The sequence below is a fragment of the Phalaenopsis equestris genome, unplaced genomic scaffold (genome assembly GCF_001263595.1).
Source record: "Phalaenopsis equestris unplaced genomic scaffold, ASM126359v1 Scaffold000002, whole genome shotgun sequence".
Lineage (NCBI taxonomy): Eukaryota > Viridiplantae > Streptophyta > Magnoliopsida > Asparagales > Orchidaceae > Phalaenopsis > Phalaenopsis equestris.
Window position 1 is genome coordinate 7,437,391 of NW_018164444.1, and position 22,595 is coordinate 7,459,985.

The 22,595-nt window shown below is 34.0% G+C and overlaps 1 protein-coding gene across 1 annotated transcript; it reads left to right on the forward strand.

The window, feature by feature from the left end:
• The first annotated feature begins 1,063 nt into the window (after positions 1-1,063).
• LOC110038843 (pentatricopeptide repeat-containing protein At1g26460, mitochondrial) lies at positions 1,064-16,519 on the forward strand. Its single transcript, XM_020743761.1, has 7 exons — positions 1,064-1,789; positions 12,558-12,774; positions 13,352-13,831; positions 14,490-14,696; positions 15,208-15,345; positions 15,563-15,758; positions 16,109-16,519. The coding sequence occupies exons 1-6, from the start codon at positions 1,185-1,187 to the stop codon at positions 15,743-15,745; spliced, it is 1,830 nt and encodes a 609-aa protein (XP_020599420.1). The 5' UTR covers positions 1,064-1,184; the 3' UTR covers positions 15,746-15,758; positions 16,109-16,519.
• Positions 16,520-22,595: the final 6,076 nt, after the last annotated feature.

Consider the following 22,595-nt stretch of genomic DNA (forward strand, 5'->3'; position numbering starts at 1 on the left):
CTCAAATGTCCATCAAACGTCATCTGATCAAAGGAAGCTCTCCGGACCGTTCGATAAAAATGGTTCATATTCACGCATTAATTGTACTCAAAATACTATAAATAGAGCCTCACCCCTCACATGAAAAGAAGGAGACTTAAGAGAGAACTTAAGACTTTTAGAATGAGCTCAAGTCCAAGATCATCATCTCCATCGTCGATCGCCATCGACCACCACTGACCGTCGACAACCATCGCCGACCTCCGTCGACCACCGCCGACCGTCATTGATTGTTGTCAACTACCGTCGATCATCACCGACCTCTGTCAACCACCGCTTATTAGACGTCGTCAGTCGACGTTGTAATTTGGAAATCTATTAACCCTTTCCCGCCTGTGGGATAAGAGATAATCTGTAATTATCAATTTATAGTGGATTTTTACAATTGGGCCAGACCCCATAGTTTTTCCTTTTTACGGGTTTTCCACGTAAAAACTTATGGTGTTATCACAGCTTAATTCATTTTCATATGAGTGTGTGATGAATCCTCGCGCAACGCTAAGACGATAATCCATTACTCTACTACCGTGAATTTTCTAGCACGCATCAAAAATTAATCAAGCGAAAGCGAAAGCTAAGTTTCTCAAGCTCAACTCAACTATTTTGCACCTTTAACGGGGACTCTCTAGATCTCCCTCTCTCATTTATTGCCCCATGGATAATAGGAGGCCTACGTCTTATTTGGATTCAACACATAAATTAAAGTTTAGGTGTAGACGTATTAATACATAAGAATTGAGTGGCCCAAATGTAAATCTTCCTATCTAAAAAATGGCCGAGTAGTCCAAGTTGTTATAAGCTCTTAAGTTGGAGAAAAATTAGCATACGTCTTACATTATTTAGAGAGTATTGAGTGTTTATATCCGCGTTATACTTCTTATAATCTTCGTATAATTTACTGTAACTTATATTTAACCTACAAATATATAAAAATAAATGAGAAAAACTTTTTTAGAAGTCACAGGCATGTTACAAATAAATTACAGGGATATACACACAAATATAACCCTCAATATAGGAAAAACTAACATAAGCAGTTATGAGTGCTTATTACTTCCCTTGAGCCGACCGCTCCTCTATAACGTCGACACACTGAACCCTAGCCAAACCATTAACTCGCTCAGAGCTCCATCGCGAGCTTGTCAATGGCGGCGAGGTTGACGATACTCTCAAGGACCCTCATCTTTCACCGTAAAACCCTATGCCCTACGCTCATTCGACCTATTTCTGGCACCTCATTCCTCTCTCAGGAGCCGTATCTCCAAGAGATCTCTCCTGCAGCAAGCCCGCTCCCTCCCAATCCTTCATCGGGAAGCCCCTTCTACCAGGAGAATTGGCGAAATCCTAGTGCTGGCTCTCTTGCACTCGGGCGCCATTCGCTTGTTCCGGTGGGGTTTGATGACTCCAGCGCTCGTATAATGGCATTCTCGCAGACGCTGGACCTGGCTAGCCTAATGTCCGTGTTTGCAGATTGGATGCTTTCGCAGCGGTGGTCCGATCTGAAGCAGCTATTCGAATATTGGATTAGGTCGCTCGACGCCAGTGGCAAGCCAAACAAGCCTGATGTGAACCTCTACAATCATTACCTGAGAGCTAATCTGATGATGGCGGCGTCGGCTGGTGAGCTGCTTGATCTCGTCGCACAGATGCAGGAGTACGATATCTCACCCAACACTGCGTCGTATAATCTGGTGCTAAAGGCCATGTACCAGGCCAGGGAGTACGAGGCGGCAGCAAAGCTTCTTGACCGGTAAGATTATCGGTATCGGTTCTCGTTCAATTAACCAGCAGTTCGTGGCTTGTTTTTTCATCATGGTCATCATTATCATCATTAACCTTTTCTCGACTATTTTGGTGCTTCGTTGGTTTTCACAATTCACTTGAAAGTCTTATTTCTTATCAAACTCTCGCGTAGCTTCATAGCTATCACATTTCTCTTGTTCCGATGCTTAGTTTTGGCATATGATCAAGGATGCATTTGGCCATTGCCTCTTTTTTTGTGTTCTTACAATATAGAAAACATTATTATCTTTTCCTGTTACACGCTTTCCCCTTTTTCAGATGTTGCTTTTAATGGATTGGGTGAAAAAAATTGTTTCCGAAACTTGTTTTAATGAATTTATTTGCAGAAGTTTTTTGTGAATGGTAAGATTGATCAATTTATGTAGGATTGAAAGTTTCAATAAACGCCTTCTTAACTGTCTGATTCCTAGCGTTATCGAATTTTTTATAGTGAAATAAAAATGCACCTGATCCTTGTTTTTGTGAAGCTGTTTCCTGGTTCGAACTTGAGATTTCCAAGTCACAATAAATGCATTCTAATATTTCTTCAATGGGTTTACTGCAAAATAAATTCCTTCCTGGTTTGCTGCTATTTTTAGTTTCCTTTAATTTTTATATCAGTTTTGTGATATGTAATTGATACTTGTGAAGCTTACAAATTACAATGGATGTCTTAACAACTATGGAAAATCATTAATGCGCTGTTGTATTTGACATGATTAATTACACCAAATGACAGCTAAAATGGCCTATATAAGTTTAATCTTCAAATAAGTTGGAAAATTACACTAAGAACGTGCCAAAAAGTTTAACAGTCACCAGGCAATTTCACAGTTAAAACAACTTGGTTCCTAAGCACATCGAGAGAATGACTATTCATATAATGGAAATCTGTAAACAATAAACCCCAACGAACTAGCTATCCTAGTCCCTAGTTCATATAGGCCAAGGAAATCTGTAAACAATAACCCCAACAAACTAACTGCCCTAGTGCTTAGTTCACATAGACCAAGGAAAAAAACTGTAATTTCCTGTTTCATCATACAGTCTTGCTAATCCCCAAAAAATTAGCTGCCTAGTGCTTAGTTCACATAGACCAAGGAAAACTGTAATTTCCTGTCCCACTTAATTTTCTCTTAACTTGATTCCCCCTATTGATTTTTTGCTGGAATTTACGGCCTTCCTGTAGTAAGGCAAACATAGGAATACTGCAATGACAGATTCAACCGGAATTAAATGACAATATCAAAATTATAAAAGCATAAAACCTGTTCTGTATGATCCACAGGCTTCAAGAATGCTGTTAAAAAGCAGTCCTCTTGACAAATTCCTATTGCAGGAGCTGGAATTAACTCCAGGGGTATGGAAAGCAGCAAAAATCAAATATGCTAGTTTACTGGCTCTTGGCAATTACTGAACAAAAACTCTGCGGTAGAAAAAAAATTCACAATTCTATCTGCCAGGAAACTGTTGAACACGTCTGTATGACACGAGAAAGATTGCGGGTTTGGCAAATCAATTTTGGTAAGGACTTGAAACCCACTATGGATTTATCTTCACCCCTTTTTCTTAAATTAAGGAATCATCCTTAAGAATCAAGATTATCGCGAAAACAACTCACCAAAACTCCCCTTCTTTTCACAACATGATGATATTTATAGGAAAAGTTATAATATCAACGAACCTACTCGCTAAACTATCCCTAATTTGAGATAATGCTAAAGGAGAATTAAAAGAAAATAAATAAATAAATAAGTAAAAGAATAGCCCTTCTTACCACATCATTAAATGTTTTGAATATATTTAAACTTGCAAAAGTGTCAACATCATTCAAATTTGACAAACATCACAAACTTTTTTTAATGAACTTCTAAAATTATATTGAGTTAATAATAAACTTGTGCTAGATCTTTATGATATAGGATGTTATTTTATATTTGTATGCACATCTAGACTAAAAGATCTTAGAAATATAGAATTGAGTTTATTGTGATTGAGTAGAGGTAGCATTGCATTTTATATTATCATTTAATATCTCTCTGTAGTCGTTTTTTGATGGTTGGTTAATATCTCGCTTTGTATTCTCTTATGAGATTTATAAAATCATATTTGAAATCTATCTCGAAGTCAATCTCTTTTCGATGCAGCACAAGAAAATAGGTTTATATTTTTTTAAGCTATATCTCAATTTTATTTTGTCTAATTAATGCATCTTGATTTGTTACTATCAATTTATTTTTAAATCAAGATGATTTTATTAATCATCTTAAGTTAAAGTTGAATTATTTGTTAGGATTTGATTTCATTTTGAGTATGATTAGATTTGATTCAAATTACATTATTTTAGTTTGATGGTCTTATTTTTATAGATAATGGTTTTTAACTTGTATTTGAATTATGGTTGACTGAATTGAAATTTAAAATTTCTCTACTATTTTTTTCTCCTATCTCCTACATGGTCAAAGTTAGATTCTCTCATTTGTCTTCCTCATTGGATATCCTCTTTTATTTATTTTTCACCATTTTTTGCATATTTAGCTCTGCATAGTTGCTATAAGAGTCTCGTCCCTACTTTTTCATCGCTGTGAGGTTGACTGCTTGAAATGCTATTGTCCTATAACTACACCATGATAGCTATTTCTGTTTGATCTCATCTACGAGGAATTGTTGCAAGCCACTTTTCCCTCATTGAGATATTGGGATGAATCCTTGCACGAAAACTTAGGAGACTAATAAAATTTGTAGAAGAATTAGGAGGGATTAAATAAAAAATTGAATTAACAAGGGAAACTATCAAGAAACTCCTCTCAAATTTCTCTTCACAAAATTCACCTTTCTTTTGAAAGAATCTTTGAGATTTAATGTCTTGCCATAACTTAAATGGATGTAAATTGTTTATTATAAGATTGTTTAGATTAGTGCATTTAGTTTGAATTGTTAATGGATTTGCATTAACATCCATTTTCTTTTAAATATTAGACCTTTGTATTTACCAATTAATTTTGATGCAGTTAAAATAATTCCTTCTTCTTCATTTTTCTCTAGGTTTTTGCGAAGCTCCTCCAACCAAATTCTTTCCCATTTTCTCAATCAACATGGATTCCTAGGGACAATTGAACACCAATGCATGATTTTTGTGAGTTGACGATTTGTCTGCTATGGCGTAGTTTGGCAAATAATACCCAATCATCATTTAATATCTCCTTAGAAATTCTGAATCATTAACTTTGAAATCTTCATACTAGTTCTAAATCATCAACATGGATTCCAAGGTACAATTGAACTCCAGTGCATGATTTTTGTCAGATGACAATTTGTCTTCTATGGGGTAGTTTGGTGAAAAATACGAATCATCGTTTAATATGTCCTTAGAAATTCTAAATTATTAACCTTGAAATCTTCATAATAGTTTATAATTTTTTTATACACTCGATTCCATGATACTTTTTATATCAAAATATTATTTTCAACCGACAAGTTTATTTTTTCCTTGTTAAATTATGGAGTATAAATGATATTCTTAGCGGCTTTATGAAGCCTAATATTTATAACTATGAGGACCATTTATCTACAATTAAAGTTCTCATTAGTCAGAATGAACAAATGACCAATTAGATGACCATAATAATTGCTGCCATTGAATCTCTGCTGATTAAGATGACATAGCCAATACTGTCATTACTTGCTTTGATAGGGAAAAAATTCATTAGGAGACGGTAACTTGTTGAAAAGAATAATACATCAGTAAAGAGAGAAGCTTTTTTAGTTTTTTATATCCTCAATGCTAACACAAAAGCTATTACACTTAGGAAATAAATGTCTTTCAATTGGATGCCAATTATGGATTACAGCTTTAAAGGTAGAAAGTGCTAAATGACTTGCTTCAAGGGAACAGGATACCAGATCATTGTGTGGTTACCATAAAAAGAAGGGCATTAGCTTGAAAAATGCTATATTTATTTTCAAAGAAGGGCCAAAAATGGAAGGAAACATGACACACAAAAAAAAAACTTTCATTATTATTTCTTAAGAAGCAAATGAAGTTGAAGTTATAAAGATAGGCAAGGCAATGGCCCTTATGTTACATTTACATGATAATAAATTTTGACTTATCTACAAATAAAGTTTTCATTAGTCAGAATGAATAAATGACCGGTTAGATGATCACAATGATAGTCGCCATTGTCATCTCTTATTATTAAGATGACAACTAATATTGCCATTAGTTGCTTTGATAGGAAAGAAACCGGAGACGATTACTTATCGAAGAGAGGGTATCAGTAAAGAGAGAAGCTTTTTTAGTTATTGGCATTTTCGAAGCCAACTAAATAAACTATTACACTTGAGGAATAAATGTCTCTTTCTATTGGATGCCATTTATGGATTACAACTGTAAAGGTAGATAGGGCTAAACGACTAGCTTCAGGAGAGCAAGACCATATCATTGTGTTGTTACCATAAAAGGAAGGGCATTAGTTTGAACAGATGGTATATTTATTTTCAAAGAAGAGGCCAAAATAGAAGGAAAAATGGCAAGAAAACCTTTCATTGCTATTTCTTAACAAGTAATTGAAGTTGGAGTCATAAAGGTAGATTAGGCAATGGCCCTAATGTTGCATATACTTGATAATTACAAATGATTTTTCCACCTCAAGCTTTATGTAAATTTACCATTGTAACTTCATTTTTGGATCTAGGTACTATAAAAATCTTGTCATTGAAGCCTTGGTTGGGAAATTTAGTAACCCACTACTAAGTATCCAAAGTCTTATTCCATCAATAGTAACACAGTCTTATCGTATTGAATAGGCTTAAGAACACAGTGTATGGAATTATTCGATAGAAGATTGGATTTGAACTTATATGTAAAAGGTGGAAAGAGAGAAAATCTAAGGAATTAATAATAGACTCATAAATTAAGGTCAAATTAGATTCAATATTAGATTAATACCAAAAATTTATATATTTTCTAATTTCAGGACATTTGTTCAAAAATTTCAAATCTTCTTGTTTTCCTTGCACGATGCTTCGTTACGCCTCAGCATACATTACGAGTCTGTGAGGTGTTGCAACTAGCTGTGGCTGCAAATGCGAAAAGAATACGAAACACTCTATCAAACGGTTCAGAGGCATCCCTGATCTCATAACGTTCTGTGGACATTTTAGTGTCTTAATGATGTCAGAATTTAGTGATCTTGGACACATAAAATGCATCTCATCCAATTAGCCACTAAAAAGCTTTAAAAAGTGGTTTAATGACTTGATACGAGCTTGATTCGACTTAGATCAGACCAATTTGATGTCATTGTGTTCGTCCCGTCGAGTCGGGTAGTTTCATTGTAGGTTTGCTAAAATCATAGTTCTGGATTATCAATAATTTAAATTTGAAGGTTTTTTTGCGAAGAAAATGCCTCAAGGTCTGTGCTAATTATCTCGAGATATGTGTCAAATGACAAAATTTGTTGATGACGTATCAGCTAGTGACATACTAATTTAAATTTTAATGAAATTGTCTATGAAAATAGCAAAATTATGCGCACATTATTTCATTTTTATTAATGGGTTTTGTCAATTGTTATTCACTTTAACTTGTTACAATTAATTGATAATTCATCTTCTAAAAAAGAAAAATCCAAGAATTTTTTGGAGTTTCAAAGCAACATTTTTTTTTAAATATAACTTTATTACTTCTATGGTTTCTAATACTCTTCTATAATATACCAAATGATCCTTTGTTGTCTTATAATAAAATAAAAAGGTATTCACATACATAGCATTTAATACTTGCCTATTTACATATCTAACACTTAAAAGCACTATTGACATGGGTACCATATAAATCTTTAAAAAGCTCAATTTTACCATTACATCATCATTTTTGTCATCGTCGCAAGCCTTTTTGTCGAATCTCCATTAAAAGAGTATGCGACCAACAATCTCCTCTCTACTATCATCAACGGTGACATCATTGACGAGTCCATTCTCCCACAATTCAACAATGACTATCACCTTTGTGTCCCAGCCGATCGCCTCAACGATCGACTCCAGATTTGTGAGGACGACTCACTGCGTTAAGTCGTCTGGATATCTCCAGCGAGGAGGGCGTGGTCTTGAGTGGAGGCGAGAGCTGACACACCGGTGCGAATGGAGATGCCTCGAGGAAGGATGGCCACCATCATCTCTCTCAGATAAGATGAGTAAAATTGAAGAAAAAAAAGTGCTGGTTTGAGTGACAAAAGAAGCAAAGCCACATTACTTCGAACAACGCAAATTGTACGTAAAGTTAGCTACCAAGGATAGAAGAAATTTGTGTGTGAAATGGTTGATTTCCTCTCATTAGATGAAGGAATACCAGAGGGGCACCTATGAGCTCCTAACCGAAATTGACGAAAAATTTACGACATTGACTAAATGATAACAAAGTGGTAAAACATAGCATTTTTGGAATATTTACGTGGTATACTAGTAAATAAAGCTTTTGAGGTGTTAGACATGTAAATTGGCAAGTATTTGTAAAAAAAAATAAGATGAAGTAAACACTAAACAACAAGAAATGTTTTAATAAGAAGTTATAAGACGTTCATTATCATGATGGAGCGATTAGGTGCACTTGTTAATCTAAATGACATTATTAACCATTATATAGTAAATCTTTGTGTGGACTAATATTTTACTTTTCCTATTTTCTCGTCTTAACTTGATGATAACCACTTCACGAATTAATCTTAAAAAAATATAATGACATGATTCATTATATCTAGTATATGATCTATATAAGGTATATAAAAATTATATTTTATGATAATTTTATTGATGATTTACTCTTTTGACAAATTTGTTAGATATCATATTTCTTAATCACAGGGCAAGCTTTCCTGATAAAACCCTGATTAAGCAACTCATTAACATGCCTTTTAAGTTCATCATGCTAGGATTCATCTTATAATGATGGCTCTTTATTTGGAAGTTTGTTTTAAAAAGTATCTTTGAAATGAACCAATACATTATTAACATTTTCAAACAAAGTCACACCTGTAAATAATATATTATTTAAATCAATAGCTATCAAGGCATAGGTCACAATGCCTACTTTGTTTGTCATATGTATGTGCACTTGGAATAGGCAAAAACTTGTTTACTTCACATGGAGTTGCTAAATTGTTGGACAAGTTTAGTTTTATTAGCAGGTTCATAAAATAAATAAATAAATAAATAAAGAAGAAAAGAGATTTTCTAAAAAGCGTAACATCTAATACGTAAATCCAAGTACCATATAAAATAACATGAGCTACATCTATAGGTAGCACGTCGCACCAGATTCAATTAGTTTGGCTAAATCATAATTGAACACATTTAAGAGAAGTCATAGTTTTATCTCCCCATGCAACTCTACATGATTGTGGACGTGGTGCATTTTTAAAATTCATGCTATCTTGGACAATTTTTTTTTGAAAATGTGCATTTTGTATTACACTTTTAAACACTAGATTATTTATTTCAATAGTATCAAGGCATTAGTCACAATGCCCACTCTATTTCTCAAATGTATGTGCACTTGAATAGGCAAAGACCTATTTACTTCACATGGAGTTGCTAAATTGTTTGACGAGTTTAGTTTTATGAGCAGATTCAAAAAAAAAAAAGAAAAAAGAAAAAAAGAAGATCTCCTAAAAAGAGTTAACATCTAAAACGTATATCCAAGTACCATATAAAATAACATGAGCTACATCTATAGGTAGCACATCACATTAGATTCCATTAGTCTAGTTGAATCATAATTGAACATATTTAATAGAAGTCATAACTTTATCTCCCCATGCTACTTTGCATGATTGTGGACAAGGTGCATTTTTTTTAAAATTCATACGATATTGGGCAATTTTTTTTTTTTTAAATGTGCATTTTGTATTAATAAAAAAATATAAAAAAACAATACAAAACTAAACAAAAGGAAAAGTATGATGGACATCTTCTGCCACCATACTTAAAAAATAGGATCGCAATTGTGACCCTCCCAAAGAAAGGACCTATCCAAGGCAAGCCTAGAACAATAATGGACTGCCTTGTTATAATTTCTATGAACCAAAAAGAAAAGGACTTGCTGAAAGTTCAAAAGAAAATCTATTTCAGGTCCCACATCAAGTCGATGCTGCCAAACTTTCATCTTCATGCTCTCCTGAAAAGAGGTAATAACATTAGCATTATTTCCCTCAATGATTACCCCTTTGATCTCACTCATCCAAGGCTGAAATAAATTGCCAAAAAAGAGCACCGTGTCATACTCCTACTTGACAGCTATCCCAATGCAATATCTTTTTCGTAGCTGCAATGATAACTTTACCCACTTTATCTCTGATAACCAGTCCCACAACTTGGCCATTGGTAAGACACAAACCATCCATATTAACTTTTAACCAACCACAAGGGAAACCCCGAGAGCCGAGAGGTACCTCGTTGCTCCGTGATGTAGAAAGTACTTTGCCGGGTAAGTGTCGAAAGAATGGTAACTACAATCACAATCAGAGTCCCATAAGATTTATTATGTTTTTTGGCGTTTCGAGTTCTCCAGCTGTGGTGAACCATACAACAATACAATATGGCTGTAGTTATTTGTGAAGTAGAAAGTTGCCTTAAACCAGCTATGACATCTTCAAAAGTATTAAATTCAGGAATATAAATCCCTCAACATGATAAGAGTAAGCAATCTCTTTCAAAACTTTACACTTAGCAGAAATATGCGAATAATCTTTTATTTCATTGCATCTCCATGGACAATATATATCCTCTGATATGTGTCTGCGGTAAAGCCAATCATTGGAAGGGATTGCATCGTGTAGAATTCTCCACCAGAAGAAAGCCTCTCTCGGATGAAGCTTAAATTTCGACACCCAATTTTCTTCTTTGGGTAAATCAATAAATTGCTTCTCAAACGCCAAAGCATAGTTTTTCCCCGAGAGAACAGAAAGAAGCTTGGCGGATCAGATTGCGTAGCCTGTATGCTTTGTACCTGAGCAATGGTATCAATAAGATCTGGCCCAAAGCAATTTTGCATAGCTGGTATGTTCCAGTTTCCTTCCAAAATCAATACGTCCAACTTTCGGTTTTCAACTTCCTCAGTATTAATGTAGGTGGGCCACTTAGAAAGTGACAAATCTAGGATCCAAATGTGATCCATGATACTAATGCTTCTTCCGTTACCAACCACCCATTGAATTATCTTGTTAAGGCTTACAACCCCATCACAAATAATATTCCAAGCACAAGAATCATTTATATTTCTTCCACTTTGCCAAATATCTGTACGATAAATTTCAACCAAACAATTATAAGGGAAGGAATTTATTTCATTAATGAAAGCCCAGGCCAATCTTGTTGTAAGTGGACTACGCCACTGCACCGCAGCGTGAAATCCAAGGCCACCGTAAACTTTAGGAACACAAAGCTTTCTCCAAGCAATATAGTGAAGGCCTTTGCGATTGGTTCTGCTGTCCCATAGAAAATTGCGAGCCAATCTTTCAATTTCATTCATCACTCCCACATGCATATCAGAATGCGTGAGAAGAAACATGGGTTTTTTTAATAAGGAGGAATTAATAAGAGTTACCCGGCCTGACAAAGAGAGGTGTCGATTTCCCGTCTTGAACTTAGAAATAATATTATGAATAAGAGTACTAAAGTCCTCTTTTCTTAATTTGCGCATAGCAAGTCTGATCCCCAGATAATCAATTTCATCTTCCTTTTTGAAACCTGAAAGATGAGTAATTCGATTTTTCCTCCAAATTGCCGTCTTTCTGCTAAATATAATGGCAGATTTGGCATTGTTAATAGTTTGGCCAGTCCAAGCACAGTAATTAGATAAAATTCCTTGGATACAGAGAGCTATACAAGTAGAAACTTCTGCAAAAAGTAAAACATCGTCAGCATAAAGGAGATGTGACATACGAGTTCCACCTTTAGTAATAGAAATCCCGATTTGTTGATATTGTTTCGGAGCTTTAGAGAGTAACTCAGTACACAATATAAATAAATGCGGCGAAAGGGGACATCCCCGCCGAAAAACCACAGCTTGCCTTTATCCTCTCTGTTTGCTTGCCTTTAATGATGAGAGCAAATTTTGGGTTGTTAATGCAAATGCATAATCCAGCAGATTAATTTACTAGGAAATTTAAAGAGATGGAGTACCCTCTCCAAGGTATTTCACTATTAATTATGATTTTACAAGACTTATTCTAGTTTCTAAAATATGATTGAAAAATTGCTGTTTTCTTCCAGACTTTTTTAATTTTAGCAGTAGTTGCGACACGATGCAAGAAATTCTAGGTGTTATCAACAAACATTTTCTTAAAATCACTAACCTCTTCATTATCGTCAATCTGCTAGGATACATATTAACATAATTATCAATTTGACGGCGCTTAAAAGATGTCTTTGTAAAAATCTTTGACACACATGCATTTGTGACACCTCTTCGAAAACATTTAGCTATTTTATTTTTTAATGGATCTATCTGTTATTCTGAGATCATAAGTTATTGTGATATTAAATAATTGCATGATTTGCTAAATGTCATTTATTCCTGAATGCATATGCTCCGCTTCTGGTTTCATATGCTATTTATAAATTTAAAACACAAATATAATAAGGTGGAGATTGTAAGCTAGTGATGGCTTTCTTTCTCTTAAGATTTTTTTTTTTTTTATTTTTTTAACAATGATCATAAATTGGCTCGACAACAGGATGCTGCTGACCGGCTGTATGCCGGATGATGAATCTTACAATTTGGTCATCGGTCTTCTACTCTTGAAGAACCAGATTGACTCTGCATTGAAGTACTTGGACATGCTTCTCAAATCTGGTTCCATGCTCTCGTCAAGTGTATTTACAGAATATGTACAGAGCTGTGTTAGCACTGGAAAGTTGGACACATTAGCATTAATTATAGAGAAATGCAAGGTATGTACCATGCCTTAATTTCATTATCATAGAAGAATATTCCACGAAAAAAAAGTAAAAATAAAAAGAGACATTTACACACATACCACACATTTCTTTTGTATTTCCATATCTAACTTCTAAACATTCATATTTTCATGCATACCCATCAAATTCTTAACATCACATAAAAAATACTTAATTTCTTTATCATAGAAGAATATTCCACAAAAAAAGAAAAAATTAAAAGGGGCATTTACACACATACCACACATTTCTTTTGTATTTCCATATCTAACATCTAAACATTCATATTTTCATGCATACCCATCAAATTCTTAACATCACATAAAACATACAACCATCACTATCTTTTTTAAAGTGAAATACACCTTTTTCATGCATAGATTTATGACACTAATGTGTAAATATTAAACTTTGGATTTTAGATATGTAAATGCATATGAATTGTTTGGTATGCATGTAAATTCTCACCACCCCCGGCCAAAAAGCTGAAAAAAAAAAGTTAGTGTGTTTTTCAGCATTTCTAGCATGCTTCCTCACTTCTTGCTGATTAGTTTCCATTGAACATTCACAGACAACTGACCAAAACAAGGCCTTGTCTCCATCATGGAAACTTTGCAACTACATTGCAGATGTTGCAATGCAAGCTGATCACAGTAAACTCGCTTTCTACGCTTTGGAATTTCTGGCTCGCTGGATCGCTCGTGGCGAGAATGCACGACCTCCTATTCTTCTTTCCGTGGATGAAGGATTGCTTGTTTCGACCCTTGCTACTGCAGGCAGGACTTTTGATTCTACCCTTATAGATGCTTCTTGGTCATTATTGAAGCGTTCGCTCCGTCAGAAGAGGGCGCCAAATCCAGAGACTTATTTGGCGAAGATTTATGCATATTCATCGCTGGGAAATCTGCAACGTGCTTTTAGTACTCTTAATGAGCTTGAAACTGCCTATGGTAACTCTGAGGATGTTGATAATGAGTTGTTTTCTCCTTTTTCTTCTTTATGTCCGTTGGTTGCTGCATGCTGCAAAAATGGCTTCTCCACTTTGGACTCGGTATAAATTTGGTCCTTCGTAGATTCATTTCTTTTTCAAGCTTTTCAACTCATACCTCTGCAAAATTTCAATATTTTCCTTTTATCCAGTTTATTTTTTTGCTTTTTAGTTGTTTAAAAAATGCGAGTATTATGAGGCTTCTCTTGATTTTGTGTGGGTTAAATTTACTTTTAGGCTACTTTATTATCCATCTTATTAGGGTAGGATTGCGAAAGATATGCCCTTGAAGCTCTTCTGTCCGAACTCAATCCAAATTCAATTTTGGTTCAAACAGGGTCATTTTTTCAATAGATTTAAACTGAAAACTGATTTGCTATGGGATTGAGCTTTTATCTCTGAATACATTTTTTGAGTTCAACATGCATCCATCCATCCAATCTTGTCAGCATACGTAGAATGCTTCATCATGAGATATGCATAAAAAGAAGTTTTAATAGATGCTTAAATACATGCATTTTTAGCGTTATTGGAGCTATATTTATTGTCATCCCTGCTTTTATTTCGATGCAGCACATGCGATTGAAGTGATCTCTCTTTTCATGTAAATTTGGATCTCTCACTGTAATATTCCTTTTTGTAACTTTGATCAATTCATTCATTTTGTTGGAGCTACACTAGTCTTTCTCTAATATCTGCTGCTTGCTTAATTAAATTCCAGGTTTATCTTCAGTTAGAGAATTTAAGTGATTCAGATCCACCTTACAAGTCAGTCGCTGCCCTCAACTGTGTTGTACTAGGTTGCGCAAACATATGGGACCTTGATCGGGCCTATGAGACGTTTGAGGCAATAACTGAAAAGATTGGATTAACTCCTGATATACATTCCTATAATGCTCTCTTGTGCGCATTCGGAAAAGTTAAAAAGGTATCTTCATACTCTCTTCCTTTTAAAGCCTAGTCACCAAATATATGTATATAATTAAATATTTTAAATAAAATGATAGAAGTGTCAAAATAGTTCTTTGAGTTTTTGCAGGGGTCATTTTGATCCAAGTGTCTATAAAAATACAAATTTAGTCACTATACTCTTGTGGGAACTCCACAATTTAAAGAGTCTGGGCATAAATCTGACAGTTTTATAGATTTTGGGACTAAAATGACACCATGTTAACAGTTAGGAGACTATTTTGATACTTAAAAGAAAGAGTAAGATACTCGGACAAAAATTTAGTCAGAATGGATCCAAGCGTAATTGGATTTAATTTAGTGCATAGATGATTAATTAAATATTATATTGCACTAATGTAAAAATAAATCAACAATAGAGACCCATCATACCAAATTTTGGTAGGATATCTTCATTTACCTTTTTTTTCCTTCAATTTTAGAATGTCTTTTGAAGTTTATGCACTTATCCGAATTCATTATTTTGACAGACATCAGAGGCTTGTAAAGTTTTTGAGCATTTAGTCAGCTTAGGCGTCAAACCAAATGCAACAACATACACATTACTTGTGGATGCACATCTAGCTAACCGAGATCCCAAAGCTGCTCTTAACATAATCGATGAAATGGTATGCTGTATCTTTCCATCATGTTTATTTCCTTCGGGAAAAAAAAAAATTAGAATCTATAAGAAATTTTTATCCATTAGATTTGCTTTGAGATCTGTGCAACACATTCTTATCGGTCAAAATTTATATCACAATTATCTCAAAATAAATCAAATGAATATACTTTCATTACCATTAAGTGATCCTAAAGGTTTCACCATTGTTGTTTCCTTGTCAGGCTGATGCAGGATTCACACCCTCAAAAGAGATGCTTAAAAAGGTTCGGCGACGATGCTCTCGTGAAATAGACATCAATAGTGATGAGCGGTTACAGTCTCTGGTTCACCAATTCGGTTATATGATGGGCGGCGAAGGTCGGAGAGAGTTGCTTTATAGCCTAAACTATGGATCAAACTACTAAGCCACACTAATTTGTAAGTTAATATTCTTTAATCAATTTGTGGGTTAGAATCTAGGAAGATTTGCATACATGCCACTCAATTCTTATGCATTTACATATTTATATATGCTATCTTATCTATGCGTGAGAAGGTGTATTTCAGTTTTTAAAAGTTAAAATAGGGCTTTTTTTAATTGTGATATGAATGATATTCGTGGTATAAATGCAAAGAATAAAGTTTATATGTTTGATATGTAAATAATTAGGAATTGGGTGGTATGAATGTAAATGCCTCTTGAATCTAATTTTCCATATCGTCCATTGCAGTAATAATTCTTTTGATTCATGCAATAAGTGATACTAGGTTTCTTTTGATTTTATCAGGTTTCAGTCTGCCTAATGGCTCATTAGAAGGATTTTTTAGGTTTTGATTGTAAATTATCATCTACATTCGATTTTGACTACCCTAAAAGGTGAGATAGGCTCCCCTTTATTTCACCTTCCTCGCTTTTATTTCCCGGCAATCTTAAGCTATCGCAATCACAATTTTTCAGTCTTAGATTTTATGAACTCAGAATAATTTATATAAAAAGATAACGTTAGGTGTTGTTATGTACATTTCTCAAATCATAAGTTCTTTTCCTGAGCACATTTGTGCAATGAAGTTATTCTGTAAGTAGTTCTATCATTAGTGAATATTTGTGATAGTGTAAAAAAATTTGCTTGTGCAAAATGGTATTGTTAGTGTCGTATAAGCAGGACTCAATTTTGTTCAGCATATTACCATGTGCATTGTGGGAGTAGGTACACTTGTCCGTCAGCTTTAGAGCATATGTAACTTTGTTAGCCTTAGCCTTGGCATATTGTGTCACAAACAATAAATATAAGTCTTTTATGGAATTTTCCTCAAATGTTGGCGGATAATAAATCCCTTCTGTCAGTTTATGATTAGTTCTGACCTTTGGTCTCTTAAGATTATTTTGGATGAGATAACTCGTGTTTACTTGCAAGCATCTTTTCAAGTTTTTATCAATGTTTTGAAAATTGGACCGGATCGGCCGGTTGTTTTCTGCCATCGAACCACCGGGCACAGGCCAAACCGCCGGTTTAATTTGCAAACTGGCAAACCGGTTCTCTCTTTTGAAAATCATGATATTATATATATTTTTTCCTGTCCGAGAGAGAGAGAGAGAGAGAGAGAGAGAGAGAGAGAGAGAGAGAGAGAGAGAGAGAGAGAGAGAGAGAGAGAGAGAGAGAGAGAGAGAGAGAGAGAGAGAGAGAGAGAGAGAGAGAGAGAGAGAGAGAGAGAGAGAGAGGAATGTTTTTTGAGAGCAAGTCTTTTTTTTTGTGTGGGGAATTAAAATGTTTTTTCGGGAATAAGGTTGTCTCTTCGTAGGGAAGAGAGCTTGAATGCTTTGTTATAGATGTGTTCAATGAGTTGGACTACTATTTATTTGTTTTAAAAACTTGAGAAATTGTGATTTTTTTTATTTATTATTATCGTGTTATTTAGGTCATATTTAATTAATTTTATAGTTATTGTATGATTTGGTTCAACCCCTTGTTTAACTCTGGTTGAACCAATAAACCTTGAACTATGTTTTTTCGATTTGATTTTAGATTCGATTTTCTCAACTTTGATTTTTGCATGATTAAATGTACCAAGATCACTAGTGATCATAAAATATGAAATTATGGAATTTTGATGAGGCTAATTATTATACTCTTTGACAGGTCAATTCTCTCATTATTACATAAATGCGCCATATGACACTATGAGAGTAATTTTAAAACCATACACTATAAAACATTCTCCTCTTTCACATTTGTTTTAAGTGCTTTGAAGCATCTTAGATTTTGGTTTTTGGGACATACTATATCTTCACTTTCTATCGATACCCTTAGAATACATTCTTACTTTGAACTAGCTTAAGTACAAGCATTGCTTTAAATATTATTAATCTTATAAGCTTGCTCTTTTTGGACATTTTAACCACCAAAATAAAAATAAACTCTTTTTTGAACCACATTCTTTGTAGAGGAGATTTTTGGGATATATATTCAATCCAATTTTATTGATGGTCACATGCTTATGGAGTGCATTGACTTGTTATGATTGGTTTGAAGCCACTATTTATTTTGGCATGTCTTTCCACTTGCAATCACCCGGCTTAAACTTTTGGTCAAGACCATTCATTTAACAATTCTCACAAGAAAATTGGCCTCATCATCTTAAATCATTTAGCACAACAAATTTACTCTGTTAAAACATAATAATACTAATACAAACTTGAATTTACATTATTTAGGAGTTTGTGTATGGATTCACCTTGGGGTGTTAGTGAGCCAAGTACAGCTCATTCCTCCCTCAGCTTGGGCATGAACTTGATTCTTTAATCGGGTTTGAGCTTGAACTTCAGTCTAAGAGTTCAAGTTGGCTTTATAAGCTGACTTGTTTATTATAAAAGAGATAAGTTAATATTAAGTTGTTAAGTGTTAAAGATATGTTGTTACCCTGTACTCAGAATATTTTGTTATATTATATTCGTAATATTTTATTTCCTTGTATTTAGGATATGTTGTTACCTTGTATTTGAGATACTTTGTTATTCCGTATTCGAGATATTTCATTGTATTGTAGTTGAGATACACTTCATTATCTCGTTTTTGGGATACTTTGTTAGCAAAAGTTCGCCACGATAGCAGCAGGGGGCAGTTCATGATGTTCGACAGTCGTCGATGGCTAATGATCAGTGATGGTTGACGGCTATGAAGGCCATAAATTATTGACTAGTCTTTAGTTTATAGCAACGCTAGAATTTGATTTCTTCTCTTCACCCCTCAAGTGAATAGAGTAATCAATTTATAGGCTCCAAGGACATTTTGATTTTTTGGCAAGCAACTTTTTGAATCATCTGATGGGAAGATCTATATTGATCCCCTTTGATCATATGAATTTTTTTAATGCTTTGATGATCTTAATGATCCTAAAATTAAGTCATAATATGCTTATTGGAATCTTTTATATGAGATGCTTAATTGATTATAAATATGTCAAATTTTAAGTTATTTTGACTGTTTAATTAACAAATTGAAGCCTCAAAAAGTATTTTAATCACTTGATCTTGACTCGTTTGGATTCATATTAAACTAATTTTGTTATCATCGAGTTCGTTTTGTCGAGACGGTCAGTTTGACTATAAAATTGCCCTGGATGATCTTTAATTTGAATTGGAATGGTCTTGTTCAAAAAATTATTTTGAGTTTCATACTAAATAATAAAATTTTTTAGTCACGTATCAACTTTATATAAAATCTAAAATATAATTCCTTAGACATTTTCAATAATTTAAAAATAAAATTTTGAGGTTTCATATATTTTGAGTATATTTTATATTGTCATTATTTTAAACGAGCTAGCTTATTGGCTGATCAGTTGGGTTGGGCCTGGCAGTGGCTTGATCTTGGTTTGTTAGCTCCTCGAGCTTAGCTCATTAACCACTTACGAAGATGAGCCTGAGCTGGCTCACGAGTCAATTTGGTTCATTTACACTAGAGAATGTTACTTGTGGCATATGTACGTGTGAATTAAGGGTATGTATTTTGAATACATTTCAAGAATACTTTTGTGTATCCCCCTAAATTCACCACACTTATGAAAGCTACTATCAAGCCATCATGTGCACTAAATGCCATGAGAAAGTTAATAGCCTCAAAAGTTTCCTCTAGTCTTTAAAAAAAGTTATAATATGGAGTCCAACTTTACGATTATTGCGCTCCGAAGGTTTGTTTGGGGGAGAGAGGCAACACGTTGCCACCAAAGATCAGAGGGAAGAAGGAAAGGAGGAAGGCATCCTGTTGCCATCAGAGAGAGGCACGAGAGAGGTGCGATCAAGGGAGGCGTGACCTAGGGCAGAAGAAACGTAAGAGAGAGGGCAACAGTGAGAGGGGAGCATCCGGAGGAGCATTCGAGTAATAGGCTTGTGAAGAAATGCAGGCCACGTGCATTTAACTTAATTTTCTAAGTAATGCAACTGCTTTGCTATTTAAACGCCTCATCCATTATTTTTAGAACGAATCACGCCAAATAAGCTGCCCCAAATCGGTTGTAAACCTATTCCACTTCCGTAGTTTGCTCGATTTTCTTGTGACCCTGCTCGATCAACCTTGTATATTCAATTGAAGGGAATCTTACTTAATGTAATACAAAATGTCATAATTTACTCACCTAATAATGCCAATCACATGATGCTTCATTGATTCACAGATCTGGAAATTCACATGCTTAATAAATATCATCAGTATTGACTCCCATTAAATTGAAGATTTTTATAGATGCCGCTCAATTCTTATGTATTTACATATCTAATTACTAAAATTCAATATATAGATATATCATCAATATTGACTCCCATTACATTCATCACATTTATTATGCATGAAAATATGTATTTCACGTTTTGAAAGTTATATTGTGATGTTTTTTAAGTGATATAAATTAGTATAGTAGGAATTGGGTGTTATATATGTATGTAAAAAAGCAAAGTTTAGGGTTAGATATGTAAATATGTAGGAATTGGGCCGTATGTATGTAAATGCCTCAAATATGAAATAGGTATTTATAATGTTAATACACATAACATGAAAATTACACCTAACGTTTGGACATTTCATTCGTGAAATAGTGAAAAAGAGCTATCTAGAAACAGGATTGACACACACATCTGTGGTTTAAAATGATGAAAAAATGTCTGTTGAAACTTCAGGAGACATTACTAAATAAAAGTAAATTCACGCATCAGCATTCGCTGCAACGGAACGAAACTTCACCGTTTTCTCAAACGAAATCTCTCTCTCTCTCTCATAAAAAAAATTATAATTATTTGCTCTATGTTTGATACTTTTGATGAAATTTGTAAAGATTGACTTAGCTAAACTTCGTGCTCCTGATTTTGTGTCCTCTCGAGTTCTCTGATTAGCAGCGACGTGCTCAAAGAAAAGAGCTCTATTTCCCAGTTGAGAGAGAGAGAGAGAGAGAGAGAGAGAGAGAGAGAGAGAGAGAGAGAGGCCCTGCTCCATCCCCTCTTACCTCCCTTTCGTACCCGAAGGAAAATAAATATGAAACACGTAGGTCACTATGCAAGTCCACGACGTCTTGATGAGAAAAATGTAATATAAGTGTCGAGTGACACAGTAAATTATGATGGACTCAGTTGCATCACTTTGACAGTTAGGCTCAATTTGACTACTTTGATAGATATGCTTAGTTTGACTACTTTGACAGGTGAGCTCAATTCGACAATTTTAAACGCACCACATCAAATAAGCTGCCCCAAACCGGTTGTAAACCTATTCCACTTCAATAGTTTGCTCGATTTTCTCGTGACCCTGCTCCGTTCGACCTTGTATTTTCAATTAAGGGAATCTTACTTAATGTAATACAAAATGTCATAGTTTACTCACCTAATAATGCCAATCACATGATGCTTCATTGATTCACAGATCTGGAAATTTCACATGCTTAATAAATATCATCAATACTGACTCCCATTAAATTTAAATATTACACACACAATCCATATGTATTCACTATTTATATATCTAACATCTAAAATTTAATACTTAGACAGATCAACTTATCCTTGACTTGAGCTTGATTTGTTTAATTTTATCGAGTTCGAGCTCGAACTTAAGTCTACGAGTTTGAACTTATAAAATGGTGAAAATAATATTAATTTAAAGTATTAGTTATAAAAAAATGACAAATAGGAAGTGAAGTAATGAGAAATCAATTAATAATATATATATATATATATATATATATAAACATAAAATATTCAAGTTTAATATATTTTGAGTAAATTTATATTAATACTTTTTTAAAGCAAGACGGCTCACGAGCTGATGGTTGAGTTGGGGTTAACTTGAGCTTGGCTTGTTTGCTCATCAAGCTGAGTTCACGAACAACTTATCGAGCTGAGCTCGAGCTTGCGAGTCCGCTCGACTTACTTATTGGTTTTGAGAACTTTGATTTATTTTTATAGAAATGTCATATTTCTATACATTAAAAAAATATTCTAAATTTTTTTATCTTCTATATTATTATTATTATTATTATTATTATTCTATTTTTGAATGTGTACAATTATATTGAACAATATCATATTATAAATCTTGTGCATGAGAAATGTCATCATATAATCTATGCAAATAATGTGACTTTCTTTTTTTGAAATTTATTGAAAGCAGAAGTACGTGCACGAGTCTTGTGACTGCCAAAATTGTTAACACTCGTCGTTTTTTCATTAGCCGAAAATCGTATGCGCTGTTTGATTCAAGAAACTCAATCCGACGCCCATCGCAACCCTTAGGTCTCAACTTCCGGTATTCACTAATCATGCAAACAGCTAACGTTCAACGCGCGCGAACTTTACGTATTACAAAAAAATTGTGCTTATAATTAATATAAATAAATTGAATAATTAAAAAAAAAATTTAAATTCTCATATTTCGATAAAAATAAAAATAAAATGCAAAATTTATTAGATTAATTGCATCTTTAAATGAATTTATTTTAATTCAATTATAGTTTTTTGAAATTACTAAAAAAATATTATAAAATATTTAAAAAATATATTGCATTGTGGATTGTATGGAGATTATCCAAAAAAAAAAAAAAAACCTATCGAACTCAATCAACTCTACTCAGCCCTCTCAAGTAAGCCCTCGTCATTCGGCCATCTCTGCTCAGTCTTCTCCACCTGACCCTCTTCACTTAACTCTCTCCCGTTGACCCTTTCAAATTAGAAAAAATATCGCATCAGGAGTCCTGACGTGATTTTACATCAAGACTTCAATCAGAATCTGCTAC